Source organism: Poeciliopsis prolifica, unplaced genomic scaffold (genome assembly GCF_027474105.1).
Source record: "Poeciliopsis prolifica strain line A6 unplaced genomic scaffold, Auburn_PproV2 SCAFFOLD049, whole genome shotgun sequence".
In the NCBI taxonomy this organism is placed as follows: Eukaryota; Metazoa; Chordata; class Actinopteri; order Cyprinodontiformes; family Poeciliidae; genus Poeciliopsis; species Poeciliopsis prolifica.
The window spans coordinates 2809191-2836898 of NW_026562424.1; the positions used below are offsets into that span (position 1 = coordinate 2809191).

The window sequence follows — 27708 nt, forward strand, 5'->3', positions numbered from 1 at the left end:
AAATATGAATTAATTCCAAAGCTTTTCACCTTCATCTGCTCTGTAAAATATATATTTTTAAATCTACTGAGATGAAAATATAAAACCCCAAAACAAATCCAGATGCAGAGACCTGCACACCTCCAGCCACCGTTTAATCAAAGCAGCTTTTCATTTGATTTTTTAAAATCTTTTTTTAGCTTCCACCTACATAAAAACCCCGAACCCATAAATAAAATTTATTGTGTCATATCCAACTTTTAAAACATCTTTTAGCTCAAGATAAATATCATCAGTCACTTCATTTTTATTTTTTTGCAAAGTTATTTTACCTAAATCTTCTTTAGGAGAAGTGATTTAAAAAAAAAAAAAACCTTAACAAACATCTTATTTTTTTTTACTTTTTCCATTATTGTAGTAAGTTGTTGATTTGCAAACCAGGTGAGGATGTTTGAGGGCCAGCAGTTTCCCTGATGGACTCACTGATGGGAAGCTGAGTGAAGACGCCTCATGAAATTCACAGGAAGTCAAAATCTGCTCCGTCAGCGCATGAGGCAGTAAACTTCAACCACAAAAAGCAGACAGCGATGAGAGACAGACGGCTGCAGTCCGTTTGACCCGGAGACGAAATGACTGACCTGAAAATCTGGAAACATGAAGGCAAAACCTGACAGCAGTCCAGTTTCTCTTCTGTCAGTTTGATCCAGTAATTTGCAGAAAACACATCATCAAAAAGCAACAACAGCAGCGAAAAGTTTCAGGAAAAACAAACAAAAAAAGCCAAAAGGTTGAATTGCCAGCAACATTTCCTAGAAGTTCAGTGGCAAACAGAAACTGCAGCCAAGTTTCCTTCTGCAAACAGAATGTAATAAAAGTAATGAAAGATTTTTATGTCCCTGCTGGTAAATCTGTTTATGGACATTCTTATTGGGAATAGAAAAATGTCCACAATGGAATTTTTTTTATCAATTTTTTCCATCATATAAGAAAGAGTTAGTAAAGATCCATATGTTTGGATCCAGATCATTTCTGCCCAAAAAAAATCTACAATTTTCAAGAAAGAACCAGAAAAAGTCAAAATTTTTCAAAAACTCAAAATTGTTGAGTTTGACAAGTTGAAAACTCGACAAAAAAACAAACAAAACAAAAAATAACATTTTGTGTTAATCTCAAAAATTCTAAGATTTTCTAACTTTTACACTCAAAAGGTTTTTTGGGAAAAAATTTCTGCATTTTGTTTGGTGGAAATTTACTCCTTTAAAAAAATAAATAAATAAAATGTCTACAATGGCTGTAATACTCCATCACAGTGAGAGATGTGACAGTTTATTTCACCTTTATTTGAATCTCTTTGAGACAAGATATGATTTTAAAGACTGATTGTAATGTAATTAAATATTTCATAAAGGACAACATTCATATAACCAATAAACTGAGAAAATGCAGCAATAAAAAAAGAGAAAACTGCTAATTTGTTTAAATCCCTTCATATTTCCAGTTTCAGGATCTGTTAGTTTTTTTTTCCTTGAAATGTTTGAAGGGAAACGTTTGTGCTTTTATGTCACATTGATGGAAAAGAGCAAATTTTCATCCTTCAGGCAGAATCAGGAATCCTGGGAATGGTCTGAACTTTCCACCTGATCCACAGCCAACAATCAAACCTGCAGGAGCATCAGTGACCTCTGACCTCCTATGAAACATAAACAGCTGGATTCAACGGGAGACATGTTGATTTAACTTTTACACACTTTCTTTTTCATAAATAAAAATCTTAAAAGAGTGGCTTGTGTGCTTTTGTGTTCAATACCCATCAATCATTGATTAAAAACTAAAGAGTTAATAAAATACAAAACATTAAAAATATAAAATATGTCCAAATCTCCAGCAAAGGATCAAAAAATGAGATACGACCTTTAGAGGACGGAAGACTGAAAGAAAGAAAGAAAGAAAGAAAGAAAGAAAGAAAGAAAGAAAGAAAGAAAGAAAGAAAAAGAAAGAAAGAAAGAAAGAAAGAAAGAAAGAAAGAAAGAAAGAAAGAAAGAAAAGAAAGAAAAAAAGAGAAAAAAAGAAAGAAAGAAAGAAAGAAAAAAAGAAAGAAAAAAAAAAGAAAGAAAGAAAGAAAAAAAGAAAGAAAAAAAGAAAGAAAAAAAGAAAGAAAAAAAGAAAGAAAGAAACAAACAAACGATGGATGAAAATATTTCCTGCATTTTCTCTAATCCTGTTTTTCCTGCAATCATCATTTCAAACTGATCAATACTTCCAGAGCAAACCTGGAAACAATTCAGGGAATCATACAGCAGGACGACCTCAGGTTGGTCATGAACTGGTCGGACCTGAAGGTTCTGACTCGGTTCTGGACAAAGGGGAGCTTTCTGGACTTTCCTCAGCAATGAGCAGAAACCAGCAGAACCTGATGTCCATCAGGTCAAACATCAATTTTCATTATTCATGCTGGATCTCAAACGCTGCGCTCTGATTGGATGTCACAATGTTTCAGTTTAATCAAATACATTTCTGTGATTTAAATCATAAAAAGCTAAACTTACAGCTCAAACGTCATCAGATTAAAGCTGCAATGAGACCAGAGTTACATTTATTCAACAACATTCACTTTTTTGGTAAAAATGTTTTAGTTCCACTGGATGATAAACTTTGACAAGGAAACTTGTTTTGTTATAAGTGGATTTATCTGCCAGTGGAACCAGATCTTTTCCATCAATATTAAAGGAATTATTTACTTAAATAAGCCTCTTTATTTTTCTTTGTCTCACAGATATTTGCAGTAGAAACGACTGTGTTTTGCAGTTTAGTGCTTCTCTTACACTTTTGGGTTCTCTGAGGAATAACTGGAAGGTTTTATAAGATTAAAAACATCTGAGACATTTTACGAAACAAAACCTGCAGAACAGATTTAATCTGTAATGATGTGACAAGGTCAAAGGTCATATGAGACAGCGTACAGATGTTGCTGTGGAACGTAAGTTAATAAACGCGTTTTGATAAACATATAATGTTTGTTTCTGCCTCTGAAGGCACAGAGTGGTTCTGTGAAAACGAGTCTGGACCGAGTCCAGTCCTCTCCGAGCCAGAGGCGCTCCGTCCTCCTCCGTCCTCCATCCGTCCTCCGTCCGTCCTCCTTGTCCCCCTCCGTCCTCCTCTCTACCTCGGCTTCCTCTTCTTTTTCGCCTCCGACTCTTTGTTTTTCTTCCTGCCGCTGATCTCGGCTTCCCACTGTTTCTTCACCAGTGTGTAAAGCCTCATGGTGGCCTGAGCGTCCTGCACCTGGAAAACACAGGAAGTGACCTCACTTTAGCTGTGAATCAGCCGATATTCCGGTAAAAGCTCGGATTACTGATGACTTACAGACGAGTGTTCGCCCTGCTGGACTTTTACGTTCAGGACTTCTCTGCAGAGGACTTTGAGCGACGGCCGGCTACTCTGAAGACGGAAAATCAGATCAATACAGCTGGAATTTTAATTTTACCTTTAAAACATATCAATACTTTATGTTTTTATGTTACCTTGGCGATCCGCCTGAAGGGTTTATACTTCTGTGTGTCTCTGATGAACTTCTTTGGATGATCCAGAAGCAAAATCTGAAAACATTTCCAAACGTTAACCAACCATTTAAAGATGGTTTTAAGTGTTTATTGTTTTAGGTGACAAGATGCAGCAGCTGAACCTTTTCACATTCAGTCACATTATACAGAAAACTGGAAGAAGAGGAAGGAGAAAGTCTCTGTTTAAAGAAAGTCATGAGCCACGAAGGAAACAGCCACTCAGTGCCAGGAGGTGATCTGGTCACATGAGACCCGGCTTGAACTTTTTGTTCGACATGCAAATCAGAGTTTGTGTGAAAAAATAACAAACATAGTTGATAAGAGAATGGATGGAGCTGCAGCCAGCGCAATCCTGGAAGAAAACATGAATGTTTTCATCTCCATCTGTGGTTATAACACAAGAAAATATGAAAACATTCAATAAAATTTGAAAAGTCTGTCGTTCACAATAGAATAAGACCCTTAAAAGTTTCAGTTTTAAAGCCTAAAATGCACAGCAATAAATGTCAGTACATAAGAGAAGCAAAAATTCATCAGGGAAACAGAAAATATGAAAGTCAAAAAATTAGAAATTTTGTGATTAATATCATAAATTTTCCATAATTTAATTTTTACAACATTTGAAAATTTTTCACTTTTGGAAAACTTTTTACTTGTGAAACTCAGAAATTTCCAAGTTTTGTCTAGAAAATTTCACAGATTAATATCAGAATTTCTGAGTTTTTTTTTCCAAGCAAATGTTCAACTTGTCAAACTCAGAAACTTCCACATTTTTTCTCTAGAATATTCCTCAGAGGATTCTCAAACTTTCTGAGTTTTTTGAGGGAAAATTTCCTCTGACGTCGGTTTACCAGACATTGTACCTTTAAGTCGTTGTGGATGGCATGTCCAACCACTATTCTCCCCTTCAGGATGTCGGCGACCTCCCTCTGCACCGTCTGAATATCCTCTCCTGCAGTGAGACAAACAGACATTAAATCCAGTCACATGACCAGGAGCTCATGCGGTTGTGGCGGTTTGTCCGCCGCCTCACCGTCCTTGATGTCCTGCGGTCGGATGCCGCTGACGGCTGTCCTGTAGTCAGTCACCTTCTCTGTGGGTTTCACATATTTGTCATAGATGCATTTCCCAAACTTGTTCACCAGGGACACTCGGGCCAGGATGCTCTCTTCACCATCAGGACCGACTCCCACCATCTCACAGTCGATGGCAACAGTTTGGGTTATTCTGGCAACACAGAAGAGCAACCAGGGTCAGGAAAGGGGATCCAGAGGCTTTAATAATCAGCTGCAATGTTATTTGATGGCCATGATGAAGAGCAGACAGACAAACCAATACTGGGATGAGGTAACTAGCTACAAGGTTAGTTGCTCTAACCCTAAAGAGCTAATAATAAACATTAGTTTTGCTAACGCTAAAGCCCAACGCCAACATGGTATTTAGTGGAGGCTAATGCTAAAGAGCATCAATTTAATTTTGACATTATAATTTACATGATATGTCCAAATGTTGACATTATAACATGTCAACATTTGATAATACTTTAATGAATACTACATTTCTTCTGAAGTTAAATTTTTTATTTGCAGTTTCTATTATTTTTTTGTATCATTGATAAAAATGTCTTCATCTTTTATTCATAAAAATATTTTATGCTTTCATAATGTTCTGTAATACCAACACTTAATGCCATTTTTTCTTGCTATTTTAATAAAAACATTTTTTAATCCTTCATCTTCATTATGCTCATATTCATAGATCTGCCAGCAGAGGGCGCTGTGCAACCAGCCACCAGCAGAAGCAATTACCCACATCCCTAAACAAAGAAAATTACTGAGCATAACATTACTAGATATGCCTTTAAAATGATTTATTAACTAGTAAAGTTATAGTTCAGGTTTAATTAAATTACATTAAAACAGCAGCAACTTTTCTTCTGTTTACTCAACAGATCAGTTCAGTCACAATAACATTTTTTTCCAGATGATAAATCGTCCCAGAACTTATTACAATGACAATTTTCAAGTAATATAAGAGTAATAATGGAAGAACACATTATCAAAGATCAATAAACTTTAAATTATGATGAACATTTTGACATTGAAACTGGAAATAAATAAACAAAAACAACAGAAACAACAAATACAATAAATTCTAGAGTCTCTGGTCATTAAATTGTCTTTCAAAAAAGGGAAAGTTGAGACCAAAGCAGCAGATTGACGACCAGCTTTGGTACAAAGAGAGAAAAAAGACAAACGATAAATCAAGCAAAAGAAAATTATTGAGTTTGTTTTAGTTTATCAGGCCAATAATTGATTTATTGAGACAAGCCTAATTGTGATTTTATTTTATAACATAATACCACTACTATCACTAATAATAATAATATCATACAATAAACAAATTCACAAAGCAAAGAGTAACAATAAGTATAAAAATATAATCTCCCTCAGTTTCTTATGAATTCTTTTTTGACTGTCTGTTTTTGCATTAATTCACACTCATGAGCCACATGTTATTCAGCATCATGATTTGGTTTTTCTAACAGGAATGTTTTCCAGAGGCGCCGCCACTCACCCGCTGAAGGCCGACTCCTTCACCAGGGAAGTCTCTGGCTCTTTGCTGCGGACGCCTTGTTTCCTCCTCATGATCTCTGCTGCCTCTGCTCCCATCGTTTCCTCGATAACATCGGGGTCGACGTCGTCGAACCAAAGGTCGTCCCTGAAACAGGAGCTCAGGAGTCAGAGCGCCGCAGTCTGACTTGGACTGGATCAAGAAAATTTGCAGCTTAAAGAATCCGTGGTTCAGAAAGTTGATCTAAGCTGTTACTGAATGTTACTGAATTCTGATAAAAAAATGGATTTAGTTTTAAAATGACATGCAATATATATATATATATATATATATATATATATATATATATATATATTGTTTGTGTAGCCTAATCAGACTGAAAAAAGGCAGACCAACTATTGGCACCCCTGCTGTGAACAGAGTCACATAAAGACAGTTACAAAGTCGGCCTTCGATCATCTGAAGAACATTTCCAGGATTAAAGGACTAACGTTCCAGCAAAATATAGAAAAACTCATCCATGTGTTTATTTTAAGTTGAATTAATTCACAAGTTTGTCTAATAAAGTCAAAAATTGAATTATTTCCACAAAAATATTTAAGCTTTGAAACAGAAACGACTCTTCAGCTTCATCATTTATGATGATGTTCTCATCCTGTTCCAGTGGAACCAGTTCTTTTAAGTCCACTATCTCTCAACCCAAATATAAACATTTTTACAGTGTACATACTCTGTAGGTTTCCTCTCCTCAACCAATGAGATCTTCTTCTTCTTCGTTGGTCCCTCTTCCTCACTGTTTGGCATTTCTTTGTCTTTTTTCCTTTTTGGAGCAGTAGATTGCTGAGAGTCTGAAGCTGCAGGGAGCTTCAGATTCTCTCCAGAAACAGGAACCGTTTTCTGCTTTTCTTTTTTCACAGAGTCCCTTTCGCTCGGAGCAGCAGAGTTCACACTTTTCCTCTGAAAAGCATTTTCTTGGTGTTTCTTCGTTGTGAAGCCATTCTGATGCCTTTTCTCTTGGCTGCTCTTCAGGACCTGCAGGAAAGTTTGGGAAAGGTCAGTATAATCTCCAGTGAACGCTTCTGTTTAGATGCATCCACACTGCAGAGACCAACCTGCTGTAATGCTTTCCAGTTGGCAGAGATCAGCTGGGCTTCCTGTGGAGGTCCAGGTTTCTCCTGCTGCTTCTGTGGCGCTGCTGGCTTCCCAAGCTTCTTCTTCTTCAGGTTCTGTTTGATCCAAAACGTCTTCCTCTTATCTTTAGCCGTATGTTTATGGATCTTGGCGTCAGAATGCGCTTTCTTCTCCTTCGCCTTGGACATTGTGATTTAAAACGCACCGGATGACGACGTCCGATCGAGAATTGTTCACGGAAGTGACTTTACAGTAAACGGAACAGTAACAGAAATAAAGTCTTCAAATATGTTCTTTAAAGGCTCATAATTTTGCTCACCCGTGGGGTTTCCGAAGCCATGCTGCATTGTATCTCTCCGGTGTGCAACAGCAAAATGTTTCCGTCGAAGCAACACTTCCCGATTTTACACGACAAACTATGCTGCTAAATTATTTTTATTTTCTATATAATTGAAAGAAATAATTATGTGTTAGTAAAATTGCATTTTAATGTTTTGTCGGTGACGTTTTTCCCTACATAAAGCGTAACTCCGATGTAGGAACGTTTGTTCCGAGAAATGTTTCGCATCGACCTAATGTACGGTACGGACAAACGTCACGACGTTAAGGGGGTTGTCGGAAGTCTTCGTGGTGATAAAATGTAGGTTATGTTTGCATTTTGGTTAAAATTGTTTTCGTTATATTTATCTGTGATATCTATACTATTATTTAGCTCAGGTAATTTGGGCAAATTGCTTTTTTAGGAGTATTTCTTACAGAAATAGGAGTGTTTGTCATATAGCTTGTTGATAAAGGAAGTAAAGCCCAGTTTAGGTTTATTAGGGGTTTCTCTCTCTCTCTCTCTCTCTCTCTCTCTCGCTGTTTCTCGTTTGATTTCTTTAGTCTTGTGCTTCTGTTTTAGTTTCAGATCATGGTGGAAAACTCCCCGTCGCCGCTGCCTGAGAGAGCCATCTATGGCTTTGTGCTCTTCCTGGGCTCACAGTTTGGTTTCTGTAAGTTTCTCTTTAGGTTTTCTTAGGAGCCATTTCTTCTTGTGGAAGAGAAGTGGTGAGAAGTGAAAACCACCACACATGTTTATATTCATTCTATATTATTCTGTATTTATTGCACATTTTAAGATGTTTATATTGGTTATAATTATCTAAACATAATCAATCATTAGCCACAGCAGACGGTAAGCCGGTGACACCAGAATTAGGTGAAAACTGTTGGACTTTTTATTTTCATACCGATTCAAATTAAAGAAATGTGTATTTTTTGTTAAATCCAGTCATATTCCATTGTTCTTTTCTGGGAAGAAATGAGCCACATTTATGACACTAATAAGGCTGAATACTTCAGTAAATATGGGTGATTTTTACAAGGAGAGTCATCCTTGTAACTGTCTCCTCTCTGTAGTTTTGTTCTGCCTGTGGGCGTATGTACCAGAGGAATGGCTTCATTCAGTAGGACTCACCTACTGGCCTCAGAAGTAAGTTACCTCCCTTGTAATAATAGATATCTCCTGCTGCCTTTGTTACTGTTTTATGAAATGTTTTGTGTTGTTTAGGTATTGGGCTCTTGCGATGCCAATCTACCTCCTGGTTGCATTAATGGTTTCTTTTGTTGTGTTGTTCGGCATTAACATGAGCAACACGGCTCCACTGGACTCTGTGGACAACGTCACAGGTGAGACTCCATCCCATCATTTACTATAACTTCCACTGAACTGCAAGAAATAAAGCTATGCATATTTTATTTAGGACAAAAAAAAAATTCAAAGCTCAACAGCTCTTCAGGCACAACATGTTCTCATCCAGATATTGCTAAACTTCATCTTTCTGTCACAGATGTATTTGCACAAGGTCAGAGGTCAGACTGCCACAGGAAGGGTGGAATACCCCGACTGGAGGACGTCTCCATCAGTGAAGTCAACAAAATGTTCTATTTATCCTCTGAGACGTGACAGTGGGCGGGTTAAGATTCACTGCACCGTCGCTGTTTAGTTCATTTGATTGTTGTTTTCTTGTTAGAAAAAACTCAGTTTTATATGACAACAATTATATAATTGCTATGATATTAAATCCTCAGGTTTTTATTTATTTTTCTTTCTGTATGGGTCAGAAAAATGCAAAGTTTTGTGCAGCAATTATTGTTTTTATAAAGCCCAAAGTAAAGTATGGCTCCAAATCTGTAATAAATATAATTCTTTGAAAGCAATTCTAAAATGAAAGTGCATCAATTTGTGTTGGAGATGTTAACAAGGTAACAAGTAAATAATACTGTTATAAATGATTAATTTGTTAAATTGATGGAATAAATAATAATGGAAGTATCAATGGTAATGCATATTATATTGAAAACCTACATTAATGTTACATTTGTCTTAAAATAATAAATGATAATAACTGTTGTGTTTATGCAGAAGGAAGAAAGATCATTCTCAGTTTATGTCAAATTTTATTTATTATGTAACAACTGATTTATGAGTCACTGAAAGTCTCCATTGTTGCATGTTGCATTTATATATCATTGTTACCGATATCTGGATTTTGAGTAAATGCTAATACTAATTTCCTAGATCAGAAGAAAACCTTTAAATACAGAATAAAATATTTGTCAAATAGTTTTTTTCAAAATGGAATGAGCTGGGTTTAGTTTTATTGAATATTTTTGTTTTTATTAAGTTAAATTCTGTGCAAAATTATCTACAACTACTGTACTTACTGTAAAGATTTTATTTTTTAAATTAACTTTTATTTATACAGAATGTCTCATTGATATTTAAGATCTTATTTACGAGAAAGTATTTTTTTTTTGTGAAAAGCCTAAAAATAAACGGATCTTTATTGCAGTGGCAAGATTTCATTGTACGATGTTCACTTTATTTTTAATCTATTGCAATGATGTTATAGTGAAAGAGAGACTGTACTGACTGCTGCAGCATCCTTTCTGCCTGTGTCATGTCATGTGACCTGCTTAGCAGGCTGTGCTAGCATGGTGTTTGTGTTTAAATGTAATGCATTTAGGATTTAAATATTTTGATTTCTATTGTAGTTTATTTTTAAGTTTTGTAAACTCAAAAATGAGATGACTCATGAATCCTTTAAACAAATAAATACATTGAGTTCATTATTATGAAGTCATATCAAAACATGCTAGCTCAACTTTAGTAAACTGTTAGTATAAAAGCATTGCTAGCAATAGTTATATTAGTTCATTAAAGAAGCTTAGAGAAAGTTATGATAAACTATTTGGTGATGGTTGTTGACAGCTTTGTAGACCCTGAAGCTAATTAATTTGTTGCACTTAGTCTTTATTTTGTTGAGTTTAGTTGATTATTGGATCGATATTTTGGCCAATGAAAAATCCTGAAAATAAAAATAACTAATTAATCTTCCTTGGAGAATATGATCCAAAAAAATGTTAACAAACGAAAATAAATAAAAATATGACCACTAGAGGGCCCTAAGCTCTAGGGCCCTCTAGCAAATCATTCTAATGATTTGTTAGAAGAAGAGTCTTTTGTTTCGCTTTGAGCGCAGCAGCTGTTGTTTAGCATAGCCTGTGTTACTTTATCACTGAGTTTGTTGGACCCGCAGCTGGTTGGAGGTTCTGGCTGGAAGTTCTGGCTCCGGTTTGGACCTCATGGCCTTCCCGGCGCCGGTGTGGCTCGCCGTCCAGGAGGAGCTGCTGGAAGGCGGCGAACCGGAGGAGGACTGCGACTCCCAGAACTGCTTCAACGACTTCACCGACCAGGCTCTGTTTGAGAACTTCCACCTCTCCAGAGCCTGCATAACCTTCATCGCAGACGCCGTCCGCTTGCGCGTTAAGTCGGCCGCCTTTAAGAAGAGCCACCCGCCGGTGGACGTGATGCTCATGACCGCGCTGAGCTACTACGCCCACGGCATGTTTAACTCCTCCCTGCAGGCGAAGACGGGGATCAACCAGCCGACCGGCCTGGTCAACGCGGTCAACATCATCTCCGGGGTGATCGCGGGGATGTCGGACGTGTTCATCTCCTTCCCTCTGACCGCCGAAGCCAGAGCCAGAACCGCGTCCAGGATGGAGGAGCTCTGCGGGATCCCCGGCGTCCTGGGCGTCCTGGCCCCGGCGCACTTCAAGATCAGAGCCTCCCCCTACGACAAGAAGTCCTTCAAGTCGTTCATCAACACGCTGGGGTACACGTCGGTGGTGAGCCAGTTCATGTGCGACGCCGAGGGAAACATCCTGAGCGTGGAGAAGTGCTGCGTGGGCAGCGCGTTTGAGCAGGAGCTGTGGGAGTCCTCGTTCAAAGGGAGGGAGGTGGAGGACGGTCTGCACGGACCTTTCTGGTTTATTGGTGAGACACGAACAAGATGCGCTGAAAAACAAAACCAGAGCAGTGGTGGGTTTTTTTAGCCTCCGCTTGTGTCCACCCAAACCCACAGCAAACCACGACATGTGAAAAAAACACACACTTCCTGTTATGCTTACCTAATTGTAGCTCAGATACCATCTAACTCGTGTGTGCATGAAACAAACCAGATCCTGGTCAGATAAAGAGGTTAGTTTTGTAAAACATAATGGTTGATCAAAGCTGCCCTGGGCAGAAACCAGAATCCCATTAACTCCAAGGTCCTCGGTTCAAATCCCAGCGTGGGGTCATTTAAAAATAACACAAATAAGTCATCTATTCCACTAACATTTTTTAACTATAATATGAGTTTAAAACACACAATTACCTTTACAGGATTCTTGCTTCATCCTGTAAAGCAATATTTACAGGAAAAGTTTTATCAAAAGTTATCTGATCTGTTCATCAGATAGCAAATAGAGTAAAGACAAAACTGCTGATGTCGTCATAATAAAGTTCAACCTATTAGTCACCAACATATGGAAGAGGATTAGAGCCAAAAAAGGAAAATTCAAACTCAAATTTTGAGTTTGAATTTTCTTCTTTTAAGAGTTTTTTCTCAGAACTCTTAAAAGAAGAAGTCAAGGTGAATTATTCTCAGATGTGCATTCTTAGAAAGATTAGCAGAAATTAGCATTACACCAGTAAATCAGCAGAGGTAGCAGGGAAACCAAATATACTGAAGTAAAAGTAGCACAACATATTTCTACTCAAGTAAAAGTAAAAAGCAGCCATAGAAAAGATGGATGCAATTAGGCCAAATCAATAAACACACAATCAATCAAGTTTTAATCAAATGAATTAAAACAAACTCAATCATTTCCATTGGCATGATTTATCATGTCTTTTTTGTCTCTTTCTACCAAAAACTGGATGATAAAAGTTTTCAGTTTGGTGTTTTGGTTTCAACCAGCCCTTATTTTGAAGGACAATTTTGTTCACAAAGACTTCAAAATGTATTTTCTTTGTTGTTTTGTTTGCTTGTTTTGATATTTAAATGTCTTCCAGTTCCAGTGTTACTGAGCTTTTAGAATGTATTCTTGGATTATCTTACTATTACCGTGATGTCACTTAAAAATGGTGTCAAAACAACAATATTAACGTTTATTGCAATAATGTGTGGAACAATTTATCGTCCAGCAAAATTTGTTATCATGACCGTCCTATATGTGATATTTCTATGCTTGGTTTTTGTCTAACTGAACTCATTTTCTCTCGTTTCATGTGAAGCAGGGAAAGGCTACCGGTTGAGCAAACACGTCCTGACCCCCGTGTCCAACCCGGCGTTCGACCGTGAGGTCCGCTTCAACGAGGCGCACGCCAAGGTGCGCCGCGTCATGCAGAGCATGCTTGGCGCCATGAAGAGGCGCTTCAGGTGTCTGCAGCAGCTCGGCTTTGCAGAAGAAGCCTGTCTGAACAAAAAGTCCAACATCATCAAGTCGTGCAGCGTCCTGCACAACATCGCCAAAAAGTTCTCCGTCCCTCTGCCGCCGCGGTCCGGGGTGAGCGAACCGTCGTACACGGGCAAGCTGTATACGTCTTCAATGGAGATCGACCCAGAGGCACTAAAAGCCCGACAGGAACTCATCGACAGGAACTTCTCTGCCTCCGTCAGCAGCCGGGACTCGCCGCAAAGCCAGGAGGATCCGTGAAACTCACTCAGTTTCCTTTGATGCAATTGCAGAAGAAAACATTGAAAGTTTTTTTTCTTCCAGTCAGAAAAACTTTGGATTGTTTAGAATATAAAATGTTTTATTTCTATGTACAGATTACATTTTTCTACTTGAACAATTTTATAATTCTAATAAAATTTCTAACATTCTCTGGTCATTTGAAGGATATTAAGATTTAATAATAATAATAACATAAGGCAGCAAAATAACAAACCGGCAGATGTAAACTACAAAAGCATTTCTATACAGTATGAACACCATGTATAAATGTGCTTCATGTTCAGAGTATAATGACACTATCAGCTCGTCATCATGTCCATCAAGTCTTAGTGCTGGGCTGGTCCCGGTTCCGCCGGCCGGGTCAGCGGAGCTGTCGCAGCGCCGTGGCGTTGACGTATATCAAGTCGTCGTTCTCGTAAATGTTCTCCTCCTGGCCGCCGGGCGGCTGCAGGCTGTCCATGATGCACTGGTGCAGGAACACGTACTGGGACTGACGAGGGACATTTAAAACAAGACTTTTAATAGAGATGTTCGATAACGATTTCCTTTCCGGGTAAAATTCAAGCTGGTATCGGCAATACCGATAAAATACAAATACTTTGTGCTAAAATTTTATAAATCTAAAAAAATTAAGTAATTAAACTCTTCACTGTAAAATAGTACAAAACATTTTTAAGTGTGAAGGGGTGGCAGCAGATTTACTGTTTTCCCTTCAGTCTGTTTCATTTTAGCCTCTGAAAAGATTTTTATTTAGATAAGATCTCAATAATTTAGTTACTTTCTAGAACTTTTGTTAACACTCATCTCAAGTGACAGAAGTACTGGAGTTTATTTTACTGTAATGTTAACCTCCAAATAACCATACGGACAATAAATCTACAAACACCAAAAGCAGCTTTGTTAAGATTTATGGGTGTTTGCTGTGGAGAGCAATAATCCTGCAGTGTTAGATTTACCTCCGTCTGCACCATGTGAGATCGATGCTGCCTCATCTTGGAGACGAAGCTGTTGATGCCCACGGCCCGCTCCTGCTGCAGCTGCTGCAGCAGGACGTCCAGGGCGATGATGGTGCCCGTCCGGCCCACCCCGGCACTGGCAGCAAAACAACAGATACCAGCACTTTAACACTCTGGTTAAACATCATGAACATCAACTACAGGAAGCTACATGTAAATACTTCAGTATCACCATAAAGATATGTTATCTCTTCCATATAGTCAACACTGGACTGTTTGTGTGATTACTTCCTCTGTTGACCCTTTGCAGGTCATCCGAGGCGCCATGACGCTTCGGATGACCGAAGTGAGAGAGACTGAAATTGTTTTGCCAGTTTATTGTACTTATTCAAATCAAGATAATTTGTCTTAAAGTAAAACAAATTGAAAGAAGAGGTTTTTGCAAAAGTTGTAAACAGCTGGCTTAGAAAGCGACCCGAACCTGCTCCCTCCTGACGCGTTGATCAAATTACTGACTTCACCTGAAGTTGTGTATCAAAATTACACGTTTGGTTTCTGTCCTTGTCGGTTTGTGCAGCTGACCGCTGAGGCCCTGTGACCATTTCAAAGTGAAATCAACTAAACAGAAGCGATATCAGGTCACATATGTCTGTTTTTTTTTTGTTTGTTTGTTTTTTTTTGACTAGCTTTAAATGAAGCAGTTGCTGTTTTGACGTTCATCATGCCGGAGTTCTGTAGAGTGTGACTCCTGCTAAAGGTCAATACTGAAGTTTACTTGACTCTTTAAGATGATAAAATTTAGCTTCCTAGCACCTCACTGGTGCCCACCTGTATCAGCAAACAGTTTATAAAATGTGTGGTTGTGGAAGCTGCAAAAATCTAGAGTAGCCTAAATTTAGTAAAGCTACTCTTTTTAGAAACCTCTGCAGTGCGACTCAGAAAGTGTTACTTCCTTATCTGTTTTCTGAAAGTTACTCAAATTAAAACTGCAACCACTGCAGTTTTCAGGTTGATGTTATTTCTCCTTTACTTGCTCAAAATTCATATCTTAAAAGCTCAACTTTCATAACTATGAATTGGAAAGTCGTCGGCATTAATATGTACAAATCAGTTGGTGGGTGTCTGAGTCTCCTTTTCGTTTTGTTTACCTGCAGTGAACCACGGTTGGTGCTTTGCTCCCTTCACTCTCTATGTGTTTCCTCACAAGTCCTCTGAAACGAATCAGGACTTCTGTGCCCTGAGGTACTCCATGGTCAGGCCAGGCAGTGAAGTGGAAATGCTTCACCATCCGTTCCTCTGCATCCTTCGTCTGCATAAAATAAGTTATATTTATGCATTTAAGAGGTTATAACAGGTCAATGTTTAACTATAGCCAATAAAAATCCATATTTAATATAAGCAACATAAAAAAACTGTAAGAAGGGGTTATGCGGAGAGGTATTGAGCAGTCAGTATCTTTCCTTTAGTAAGAAGTAGTTTAAAGTTTACAGAAACAATTTGAAATTTAACAATTTGAAATTTTCAAATAAAAAAAAAATACAAGATGACTTGGAAAAATAATAATTTTTTAAAATTTAAGTGGAGAATTTTTAAACTTAGTTTTAAGTCAATAATTTGTTGGTGCGTCATCAATGATCTTCCTGTGTGAAACACATACTCTTCAAAACTGCTAAATTATGTTCCTAAACACCAGCAATATTTTCTCTTTCTATACCTCTACATGTTTTACACAGGGAAATAAATCGTTGGTGTTTACATGGAAATATATACAATTGCAATGCAAACTAGTTGAAGGTTTAAAGGTTCATAAAAGGGAATATTTACATACACAGCTGTAAAATTTTTGAGGCTGTAGTTATTTTTAATTTGCATCATTTTGGCCGCTAACTAGCCATTAGCTTCTAGCCCTTGTGTTCACTTGCAACCTTTTAACAGAAACTCATCTCAGACATTTCAAACTGTCCCTTTATGTGAACGCTGTTTTGCTCATTTTTATTCTGTATTTTCATGAAGCATTTTCTCTGACTGGGTTACTAAAGTTAATTGTTTATGTGTTTTACATGGAGGGCTATTGCTAGCAGGTAACGTGCTAACACCGTCTTAATTTTAAATAGGTCAGACTACTTAAATTACTATTTAGATAAAAAATGAACTGAAGGAAATGATTTGCACTGACTTTCTTTAGGTTTTGAAATGTAGGAGATTTTATTTACATGTTTCAGTTTAAACTCCCTCAGGACCCAGTTGGACTCTCTCTGCTCAGACGTTTTGGAGACAATCAGATCCCCATGAGTTGAAGGGTTCGGGCCTTCAGGCCAGTATTGCTCACATTTGGTCTGCAATGAAAAAACACACACACAAAATGACCATGGTGCTTTTTCTGATACTGCATTGGTTTGCTTCAGGCTCACATATCAATTTAATCACCAAATATCAAAAGAAACAAAAGATTTGCACACTGTAAAACATCTGAGTTGTGTTTACTATCTTCTACTCTTTATGTCAAGTCAATTTAAGAAGTTTTAGATTTTATAAAGTTGAATAAACAGTTTTTAGATTAGCACTTAAAAAACAAAGAAGAAAAAGAATGGGAACTATTTCCCAGAATGCTTAGCAGCATGTTTCTGTCTCCCGAGATGGAAGTGCGTTATATTGATCTGACTCTTGTGTTATTAAGGCAAATGTTTATTTTAGTGCAGCTGATAGGATGATGTATCACACTAAATGTTTCTGAGCTGAATTCATTGAGATGTTTAATAAAATTCATCATCAGATCAAAAATTTGGTTCATGGGATTTGAAACTAGAATTTAAATGATTCTAAAGTAAAATAAGTTGTTATTTAAACTTGATATTGTGAGTAAAATAATAGAGAAATGTGTCTCCTTAACTGTGTGAGGCCAGTTTTGTTTTTTAGTTTAACTTGCAGCATTAATTTAAAACTCACAATTCAAGATTAATGAACTTAAAAAACAATGTTCAGACAATTTGTCTCTTGTTGTTAAATCAACTTCATGAACTTCAATTTATGAATTAAAACCGAAACTATTTTCTTGTTGACTTAAATTTCATTTTCAAGGCAGCAGGTGGATTTTATTTTCACATTAAACCACCTTCAAATGTTTTACAGTGCATCTTTTTCTTTCGTTTTAGGTTTAAACGTCCCTAATGTTTCTCCGTAGAACATTTTTCAGCAAACATACCCGTCCTGCTTCAACGCAGTTGGTAACCATGACTATTCTCTTGACTTTTTGCTCCCAAACCATCCTCCAGAAATCAGCCAGCGTGTTGGGCAGAGGACCCTGGCAGGCGATGTACTCTCTGCTGCTGCTGTAGCCCTGAGAAAGAAGAACTTCATTAAGCTTTCATACATGAACATCAATGTCAACATGAACACACAGAAAACAACACATTTCCTCTGACACTTCTCTGTAAACCCATCGCGCTTATCAAACTTCTGCTTTCTGATCGAAGCTCATGGATCATCAATTTTATGTCAACATCCTTCTTAACGATTTACTATAAGCAAGGCATAATACCAAGATAAGATTTATTAATGACAACATGTGATCCGGTCCTGATTCAAACAAAGAACACAATGATTAGGAGAACTGAAGCTTATAAATAGAGCAGAAGTCATTAGGAAAGCAAAGGTCAACCCACACCTGTAAATGCAACTAAATGCCCAGAAAACGCCATGTAAAAAATGCTATAAACAAATAAAAGACATATTTGTTGGGGTGATGATTACATAATAACACAAGAGGCATAATAAGATTTTAGCTTACAGTGATTTGATTATTTTATGACCACATCTGCTGAGAGACCTTGAGAACAAAGCTACAGCAATGAGGAAGGCGACTGCTAAGATGCCGTAAAAAGAATAGAAGGAAGTTACCAGAAAAGCTCTATGATTAACAGTTTACCACAGTTCAAAGTCTAATATATAACCTCCTACAAACTGTAACTGCTGCTGTAGTTTGGACTTTGGAGTTAATAAGTTTTTGTCTCATCTACCAAGATTAGAATATGCTGTGGAAAATGGAATCGAGATTATTTTATTAAAGCTCTTGTGATTTGATCCCTCAGTTATCTTGTTCTGTTTGTTCCATCAACTTCCTCCTTTTAGATTTTTCTACAGCTTTATGACTTATGATCACGCCACTCTGGGTTTGGTGAAGCTTTTCTCTTCAGTCCTTTGAAGCAACTTTTATTATTCACTGCTACATATCAAATTTAACACTAACAGCATTGAAATTAAAGTTTAACCATAGAGTAAATTCCTTTATTTGTTTCCTTATGTACATATGTTAACTCCAGCAGGTGATTCGTTGTCTCGCTCTGCAGACTTTGTACAGTTTGTTACAAAATTATCAGAATGCAAGACAACATGAAATAGGAATAAAACATTACAAAAACCCAACTAATAAACGCTTCAGCTTTATGAAAGCAAACTTTAAATCACGATCTGGCGCATTAGGATTCACGGTTCAGTTACCAAAGTGTAAAACTGCTTCCTCTTACAAAACTCACTCAAAATAAGACGCATAGAGCGCATCTGTGTATTCTCTCTCTGCTGTTATTTCTTCTACTTTGAGGGGATATTTGTGCATTTTATAAAACAGATTTATATCTCTGTTTTGCTGACCTTTCACCTTTCCCACATTTTGTCGCATTGCAACGATTAAACTCAATGTTTTTTGTTCAGATTTGAAATATCCTTCAAAGTAAGAGCTAGTTGAGCCCAAAACTCCAAACTGAAAACTTTTATCATCCAGTTTTTGGTAGAAAGAGAAAAATATTGAGTTTGTTTTTAATTTATAATGCGATTAATTGATGGATTGATTATTGTGACAGGCCTTTCTATAACCTTCACCTCTGTCTTTTCTGAATTATGTTGGAAATTCTGACTCGTCCTCCAATAATGAGACAGACATAAAAAGTTTTGTGTCATCAGCATATAGTAAGAGAAGTTGCTGTGCTCCACAGAAGTATATAGTGTCCCAAGAACGGAGCCCTGAGGAACGCCACATGTGATTCTCATAAGCTGAGGTTATAAAACATAGTTCAGTTACTATGATAACATGGTTACAGTCATACTTACTGGTAAGTAATTAGCATTTATGTAGTCCAAGGTATCGTTTGGAGTTGATGTATTTAGTTTCACTCGACTCCAATCATCTAGCGGGAGAATGAAAACGTGATTTAAAAAAAAAAAAGATGAAATGCCACAGAAACACCAACAGGAACACGATGGACTCACAAGGAAGGATGTTGGTGAAGCGGTTCTTCCCTTTGTTTTCTGGCAGAGTCGCAGCTTTTTGGGTTTGGTTTGTGCCAGCAGGAGCGAGGGACTGAGTGGAAGCAGAAAACGAAACACCATGAAATGAAACGAGCAACTTCTGCTCCACAGAACGACAGAAACTTCATCTGGAAACGTAACGGAGGAGATAAAAACCTCATATTCCTGACTGAAACCTCGGTTTTCATCCAAACTCAGCTGGTGGTAGTGGTCTGGGAATTTGGCTGCAGGGATGAGTCTGAAACAAAACCAGTAGAAATGTTAGTTTAATTTGATAAACTTGGTTATTTTTAGGCTGATTTCCTCTGAGCGTTGAGTTTGGAGATAAGGAAGCTCACACTCACTTCCCCTTTGACTCTGGCTTTTTGGATCCAGGGAGGAAAGACTTTTTTCTGCTACGGGAAGAGAAACCAAACATTAATTGATGTGATTATTAACTTTATGGAGGTAATTAGTGGTGTGACAGAGGAAGCACCAACCTGATAATATTTGGCTTTTTAAGGAAAAGAAATACAACGACACAGATGAGAAGAGCAAAAAGCAGAACACCGGCCACAGATCCTCCAATGACTCCTGCAAGGATCCATTTAATAGATCAGAGAAGTTATAACTTATAATAATAAGTTATTATTATTAACAGAAAATGTGTATTTTTGCTCACCTCTGTTATCAGTGGAGCAGATAAAAACAAATGGTTCAGATCTTAAGGGATCAGCTTCTGTTTCCAGCTTTGAAATCACAGAGACTTTATACGTTTTGGCCGGTTGAAGTCCGTTCACAATGAGCTCATTGTCATTTGGATGAAAAGTGAGAGTTTTTCCGTTTATGTTGAGCTCAGCTGCCGTCCACACACCAACCGGTTCGTCCCATTTAACCAGAGCGCTGTAGCCAGAACCCCAGTAGCTGCAGGCTGGAGCTACAGAAGGAGGAACTGGGAGGAAAGAGCCAGAAAATTCATCAGAAACAATAAAAACAATAATTATTGATTATTCAGATTCATAAAATATATTCAGTTTTCCTCAAACACACAGGTCTGATAAAATGTGCATCACATCCTTAGCTTTTATATTATGTCACTTTTTAATTAAATACCTTCATATTTCTAACTAAATGATGGTTAAAACAGTAAAACCATTTCCTGGGAGTTAATTTTAGTGGTTTGCACTTACTGATGGGTATCTTGATGCTACACTGTGGATAAAGTTGAGACGATGTTTGATACTGCAGAGAAATCTGATATGTTGCTCCAGGAAAGAGACCAGAAAATTTCACGTTTTTCCCTTCAGGACTGATGAGAGTTTCAGATCCATTAGAGGCCGAAGCTTTGGAGAACAAGCCTTCAACTGTTCCCTGGGATGATGAGTTGGTGACACTCCAGGATACGGCACTGCAGTCGATTTCTGGAATGTAAAAAGGATTTTAGCTCCTTTGCTTCTTTAATTCAACACAGAACTGCAGCAGAAAAGGTTTCCTGTGTCTCCTGCCTGTGTACCTACGTGTTAATGTGTGATCGGTGTAAGCAGAACTCTTCAGTCCAGAGAACTCTGTGATCACGCTGAACTGATACATCGTCCCAGGCTGGAGGTTGGAGATCCTATATGACACAACATTTGTCCTCGTCGTCTTCTGGGTTATAGATGCGTTTGTGTCATTAACACTCAGGATGTGTTTCCAGGCTTCATTGGGATTCTCCCACTCTAAAGTTACTCTGTCCACTAAACGCTCCGAAACTCGGACCGACGTCACACTGAGAGGAACTGAGGAAACACAACAGGACAATGACCTGTCATCACTTTAAAACACATGATTAATAAACTCTTTGTATAAAAATCAACTCATCCAACTAATGTGATAATAAATTTTAAATCTGTTGACATGGAGATCTTGAAGAATCAGTGATTCATTGATTATTTGTTTATATGGTAGATGATGCCTAAACAAAGCAAATCCAGACATATTATTTTCATTGTTTTTGCTTTTTCAAATGGGACAAAGATCCTGACGTCAAATCTGGTCCTTCTTTCAAACTAAGGACCAAATCTGCAATTTATTCACAGATCATATCTAAAATATATTTCAAAATGCAGCTTTGGATTTTTAGAAACCAAGACGTAAAGCTATCTGATATATTAGTAGGTGGCGTTTGCAAAGCAGCCAATCACAGAGCCCTATTTATATTCGTTGGCACTAATGAATCACCGATATCTGAGCAATCGTACCAGGCAGTTATGTTTTTAAATTGATAGTGGAGGATTTCACTTATTTCTACACATTTGTTGTTCATAACTTCTGAGAATTCAAGAGTTAAAGAAACTAAAAGATATAACTCTTGAATGATCAAGTTTGCTATTTGGTCACAGTTTATATCTAAAGTTATGACATCATCACCAACCTGTAGCAGAAGAGAATAAGAATCCAGAGCTGTTGACTCCATTGGCCTCAGTGAAAACAGTGAAACTATATTGTGTCCCAGCAGTCAGACCAGGAACCACATATTGAACAACTGCATCTGTATTATTGATGTCCTTAATGACAGGAACTCCATTTTCTTCATATTGCAGTTTGTATGTTGAGATGCCATCAACTTTGTCCCACTGCAGAGTTAAACTGTTAACACTCTGGGTCACCACTGAAACACTTTCTACATTTACAGGAGCTGAAAACCAAGAACAGTTTCTATCAAATGGTTGCTTATTTTAATAAATCCATCAATTTCTTGCTAATGATAATAAATCACCAACCTGTAGCAGCAGAGTATATGAATCCAGAGCTGCTGACTCCATTGGCCACAGTAAAAACAGTGAAACTATATTTTGTCCCAGCAGTCAGACCAGAAACTACATATTGTACAAATGTTTCTCCAGTAGCATCACTGATGTCCTTAATGACAGGAGAACCATTGACTTCATATTCTAGTCTGTATGTTGAGATGTCATTAACTTTGTCCCACTTCAGAGTTATGTTGTTAACACTCTGGGTCTCCACTGAAACATTGGCTACATTTTCAGGAGCTGAAAACAGAGAGGAAACATAAACATCTGATGAAAAACTGAAGTTTATAACAAAAAATAATTTATTGTGAAATATATTTTACTGATATTCCTAGATGGCTACTAATCTCAGTCCACTTTTTCCTCACATTAATCACATTAATATTCACTGATCACCAACCTGTAGCAGCAGTGAATATGAATCCAGAGCTGTTGAGTCCATTAGCTTGAGTGAAAATAGTGAAATTATATTGTGTCCCAGCAGTCAGATCAACAACCACATATTGTACAAATGTTTCTCCAGCAGCATCACTGATTTCCTTCATGACAGGAACTCCATTTTCTTCATATTCCAGTTTATATGTTGAGATGTCATTAACTTTGTCCCACTGCAGAGTTATAGTGTTAACACTCTGGGTCACCACTTCGACTTTTACTACATTTTCAGGAGCTGAAAAGCAAAGAGGAAACAGAAACATCTGAATTAATGAGTTAATCTGAGGATATTTTTACTCTCTGCAGGATTAGGTTTGAAGGGATTTATTATTTTACCAATACGTTCTTCTGAGTTGAAGGAAAATTGATATTTGAAAAGGACATGAATTCATGAGGGTGATGGCAAAGAGGCCTTCCATCCTCAAAGATATGGAGATCAGAACCACAAATAAATTGTTGAAATATGACAGAAAGTGTTCAATGCAATTACACTGAGAGTGAAAACAGATTAAAGTTTCACACTATATTCATACATGTGTTGATGTCGTCTGATTTGATTTGATGTCAATTATTGAACCTGAGGGATTTTAGTAAGTGTTGTTTTTGTGCCTGAATAATTTCTGTAATCTCTTCCACCTTTTGTCTCATTTACTATCATAAATCACCAACCTGTAGCAGCAGAGAATGAGAATCCAGAGCTGCTGACTCCATTGGCCTCAGTGAAAACAATGAAACTATATTGTGTCCCAGCAGTCAGACCAGAAACCACATATTGTATAAATGTTTCTCCAGCAGCATCATTGATGTTCTTAGTGACAGGAGAACCATTGACTTTATATTGCAGTCTGTATGTTGTGATGTCATTAACTTTGTCCCACTTCAGAGTTATACTGTTAACACTCTGGGTCTCCACTGAAACACTGGCTACATTATCAGGAACTGAAAACAAAGAGGAGACAGAGACAAAAAATAAACTGATTACATATTTATTCATATTTTTAATGTAAACAGCTTTGAAGTAAGAATGTCCTTTTATCAGAGATGAGTTGAAGCAATATTTATGCTTTGGAGTCAATATTTAATCCTCAATATTAGGATTAAAGCAAAGAAGCCTTCTGACCTCAGTGGATTTAATTATAAAAATATAAATTGTAACATGCAAAAAGCTGGTCAACAATTATAAAAACAGTTTGATTAGTTATGTTTACATAGTTTGTTGAACTGGCTTTTGAGTTCACTAGTAAATACTAAAAATGCAAATAAAATAAAAAGATATTCTATTGTTTTAAATCAATACTTCTGACACTGTAGATACAATTTTAAATATTTTAAGGCGGTCTGTCTCATTTCCTGTCAGAAACCAAATTCTTGGCTGAACAAATTAATCATTTTAAATCTAAATGTATAAGTTGAATCATTGTGGCGAAACAATGTAACTGATTAAAAACTGGTTAAATTGAGATTTGATGTGAACTAAGTTAAACATGTGAGGTTAATTAGTTTTTGTTTTCAGTGACCAACTAATATTATTTCAATCCACCTTTTGTCTCTTTAACAATCATAAATCACCAACCTGTAGCAGCAGAGAATGAGAATCCAGAGCTGCTGACTCCATTCAACTCAGTGAAAACAGTGAAACTATATTGTGTCCCAGCAGTCAGACCAACAACCACATATTGAACAACTGCATCAACATTATTGATGTCCTTAATGACAGGAACTCCATTTTCTTCATATTGCAGTTTGTATGTTGAGATGCCATCAACTTTGTCCCACTTCAGAGTTATAGTGTTAACACTCTGGGTCACCACTTCGACTTTTACTACATTTTCAGGAGCTGAAACCAGAGAACACACAGGGACCATTTAAAAAAGACAGAAAGTCAGATCTGCACAGTGAAATTAAACCATTCAGAGAAGAATATTGATCATTAACTGTGGATAAAAAGAAGTTTATGCTCTGGATGCAATGACTGATCAACTTGGAATGAAAGAAAATAAATCAAGTAGCAGCAGTGTGTAGAGGCTGACTCCACTGGCCACAGGAAATGAAAAGAGTGAAATTATATTGTGTCCCAGCAGTCAGACCAGAAACCACATGTTGTATAAATGTAGCTCCAGAAAAATCACTGATGTCCTGGGAGACAGAACCTCCATTGACTTTATATTCCAGTCTGTATGTTGAGGTAAAGTCAACTTTGTCCCACTGCAGAGTTATAGTGTTAACACTCTGGGTCACCACTGAAACACTGGCTACATCTACAGGAGCTGAAGACAGAGAGAAAACAGAAACATTCTGAATTATTTATTCTGATTGAACTATGTACAAAATGGAGGTGATGCTCCAGAGTGATTATCTTGTGATGAGATGAAACTCACAAATCACCAACCTTTAACAGCAGAGAATGAGAATCCAGAGCTGCTGACTCCATTCAACACAGTGAAAATAATGAAATTATATTCTGTCCCAGCAGTCAGACCAGGAACCACATATTGAACAACTGCATCTGCATTATTGATGTCCTTAATGACAGGAACTCCATTGACTTCATATTCCAGTTTATATGTTGAGATGTCATTAACTTTGTCCCACTGCAGAGTTAAACTGCTGTTGTTCTGATTCACCACTGAAACATTATTGACATTTTCTGGAGCTACAAAATAAAGACAGAGTTTACAGTTGCAGTCAATTATTGGTTAATAAATTCAGCTATTTCAAAATTTGTTAATGTTAATGGAGAAAAATCACCAACCTGTAGCAGCAGGAAATGATAATCCAGAACTCTTGACTCCATTGGCCTCAGAGAAAACAGTAAAACTATATTGTGTCCCAGCAGTCAGACCAGGAACCACATATTGAACAAATGTTTCTCCAGCAGCATCACTGATGTCCTTCATGACAGGAGAACCATTGACTTCATATTCCAGTTTATATGTTGAGATGTTATTAACTTTGTCCCACTGCAGAGTTAAACTGCTGGTGTTCTGATTCACCACTGAAACATTGGCTACATTCCCAGGAACTAAAAAGAGGAGACACTTTAGAAAAGCTAAATGTGACTTATAAACAATAATAATACTTTCCATACTAACCAGGTTCTTTGGGTTCTACTGATGAAGTTCCTATTGGTTCTGCTGTCGTGGAGTTCACTGTTACAACCTGAAACATGAAGATAAATAAACTAAAAACACATTAAAGATGCTGGAGAACTATTTGACTGTCAACAGCATGAACTCCAGTTATCACAGTTTACAGCAGTTTATATAAATACTTTTTCCAAAGATGGTGGTTTGAAATACGTCCTGCCCTCCCTTCCTGTTATTATTATGTTTCTGAACATCAAACTAATTAAATATCAACCAAAGACAACACAAGTAAACACAAAATGCAGTTTTTAAATGAAGATGTTTGTCATTAAAGGTGAAAAATCCAAACCTAGACAAATGATCGTTCCTGATATCTGATTGGGTCACACTGAGTACCAGCATCTGCAATCAGGTGTTTGTGATAAACTTAATCTTTGCTGAATTGTTGTAATTCAGCCTTAATGGAAGTTTTCCCAGCATGAACGTCCTTTTTGAGGTCATTTTAATGTCAGTACTTTGACTAGGCCACTCCAAAGTCTTCATTTTGTTTGTCTTCAGCCTTTCAGAGTTGGACCTGCTGGTGTGATTTGGGTCTCAGATCTTAGTGCTGCCCCCACTGGTTGCTACAACAGACATTAGTTATGATGGGTGCATCTTTTTATCTGCCCCTTCTTAACCTGATGCCCCAATCAGTCTGGAGAGGGTAAATCTGAAGGTCACATGACCTTCTGTTGCTCTGGGCTCCTGTCTATTCTAGTATCTTACAATTTAAAGTTTTTTTCTCCATTTAATTTCACTGAGACGTTTCTACACAGATGGTCAATCAATGCACTGTAAAACATTAGAAGGTGGTTTAACTTCAAAATAAAATTTAATTCAACAGGAAAATTATTTTGGTTTTAACTCAGAAATTAAAGTTCATGAAGTTGATTTAACAACTAGAGACAAATAGTCAAAACATTGTTTTTAAGTTAATTAATCTTGAATTGAGAGTTTTGACTTAATGCTGCAATTTAAACAAAATAGTAAATAGTTCCCACTCTTTTTCTTATTTCAGTTTTTAAGTGCTAATCTAAAAACTCCAGTTTATTCAATAAAAAAATAAACAAGTTTCTGCTGTAAGTTTTTCTTTCACGAACTAAAACATTCAGGTTCAAAATCTAAAACTCGACAAATTTATTTGACTTGAAGAGAAGAAGACAGTAAACACAACTAAATGCGTCTCAAATGTTTTACAGTGTAGAGTTTCCTTTACACTGTGGAAATGTTCTCACTTTCACTATCAAACAAATTACAATTCATCTTCTGTTGAAACTCATTTGTCATATTAGAAATACCTTTTGAAAAAACCTTTAAGCATATTTTTTATTAAATTGATGTTCCTGTAGAAATATGATTTTTCATTGTCCTGATGTAATATTTTAATCTCTGCTGTGAATAAAAAAATCATTTTATTTACGAGAAATGAAGGCTTGAAAAATCTGTCTTTGTGAAATCAGTTACTGAAATAATCTTTTCATTATATAACAACTTCCTGAATGGGTTTGTAGCTGTGAGTTTCTGTTTTATTTGATTCACTTCATTCCAACAAAAGTTGCACCAGCTGCTGATTATGATCATTTCTGCCGTTTCAACAATAGTTCCTCACATTTCTTAGTCTTTAACAGTGTTGGAAACTATTTTATTCATTTTAGTAGCTCCAGAAATCTCCTCAGACGTTTAGTTTGCTGGATGTCTGTCAGTATTTCGACCCGTTTTCAACAGACTCATATCTTCTCTGGATCTCTTTACTTCGTTGTTTAAGAAATGAGAAGCTGTTATTCAACCCCAGCTGCATCTTCGACAGCTGAAAGATAATCATCCATGT

At 37.0% G+C, this 27708-nt stretch overlaps 4 protein-coding genes across 5 annotated transcripts in view; 2 read left to right on the plus strand and 2 right to left on the minus strand.

Annotated features, from left to right (window-relative positions):
- Window positions 1–2113: 2113 nt before the first annotated feature.
- On the minus strand, window positions 2114–7629 carry rexo4 (REX4 homolog, 3'-5' exonuclease). The gene is made up of 8 exons (XM_055058130.1): window positions 7226–7629; window positions 6844–7145; window positions 6117–6260; window positions 4573–4766; window positions 4403–4491; window positions 3501–3575; window positions 3343–3417; window positions 2114–3261 (listed from the first exon to the last, which is right to left on the minus strand). Exons 1-8 carry the CDS (start codon window positions 7430–7432, stop codon window positions 3139–3141), a joined length of 1209 nt encoding a protein of 402 aa, XP_054914105.1. The 5' UTR covers window positions 7433–7629; the 3' UTR covers window positions 2114–3138.
- A 200-nt stretch (window positions 7630–7829) lies between these two features.
- pigp (phosphatidylinositol glycan anchor biosynthesis, class P) lies at window positions 7830–10057 on the plus strand. 2 transcript variants are annotated; one of them, XM_055058140.1, is made up of 5 exons: window positions 7830–7884; window positions 8146–8236; window positions 8643–8715; window positions 8794–8912; window positions 9074–10057. In XM_055058140.1, exons 2-5 carry the CDS (start codon window positions 8155–8157, stop codon window positions 9187–9189), a joined length of 390 nt encoding a protein of 129 aa, XP_054914115.1. In that variant the 5' UTR covers window positions 7830–7884; window positions 8146–8154; the 3' UTR covers window positions 9190–10057. The 2 variants fall into 2 exon arrangements, with proteins under 2 accessions (XP_054914115.1, XP_054914114.1); XM_055058139.1 differs by having other exon boundaries at window positions 7861–7884; window positions 8146–8715.
- A 699-nt stretch (window positions 10058–10756) lies between these two features.
- Window positions 10757–13441, plus strand: si:dkey-197c15.6 (putative nuclease HARBI1). Its single transcript, XM_055058131.1, has 2 exons — window positions 10757–11565; window positions 12850–13441. Exons 1-2 carry the CDS (start codon window positions 10872–10874, stop codon window positions 13269–13271), a joined length of 1116 nt encoding a protein of 371 aa, XP_054914106.1. The 5' UTR covers window positions 10757–10871; the 3' UTR covers window positions 13272–13441.
- LOC129377892 (receptor-type tyrosine-protein phosphatase H-like) overlaps window positions 13424–27708 on the minus strand; it is a 28728-nt gene continuing 14443 nt past the window's right edge. The window contains exons 6-23 of the mRNA XM_055058124.1: window positions 24329–24592; window positions 23425–23694; window positions 22721–22990; window positions 22291–22560; window positions 21942–22205; window positions 21046–21306; window positions 20719–20949; window positions 20211–20480; window positions 20029–20122; window positions 19894–19944; window positions 19706–19787; window positions 19511–19601; window positions 19352–19428; window positions 17451–17585; window positions 16462–16584; window positions 15397–15557; window positions 14249–14384; window positions 13424–13782 (exon numbers count right to left, since the gene is read on the minus strand). Coding sequence (XP_054914099.1) covers window positions 13654–13782; window positions 14249–14384; window positions 15397–15557; window positions 16462–16584; window positions 17451–17585; window positions 19352–19428; window positions 19511–19601; window positions 19706–19787; window positions 19894–19944; window positions 20029–20122; window positions 20211–20480; window positions 20719–20949; window positions 21046–21306; window positions 21942–22205; window positions 22291–22560; window positions 22721–22990; window positions 23425–23694; window positions 24329–24592 — 3179 coding nt within the window. The 3' untranslated portion in view covers window positions 13424–13653. The remainder of the gene's footprint in view (window positions 13783–14248; window positions 14385–15396; window positions 15558–16461; window positions 16585–17450; window positions 17586–19351; window positions 19429–19510; window positions 19602–19705; window positions 19788–19893; window positions 19945–20028; window positions 20123–20210; window positions 20481–20718; window positions 20950–21045; window positions 21307–21941; window positions 22206–22290; window positions 22561–22720; window positions 22991–23424; window positions 23695–24328; window positions 24593–27708) is intronic.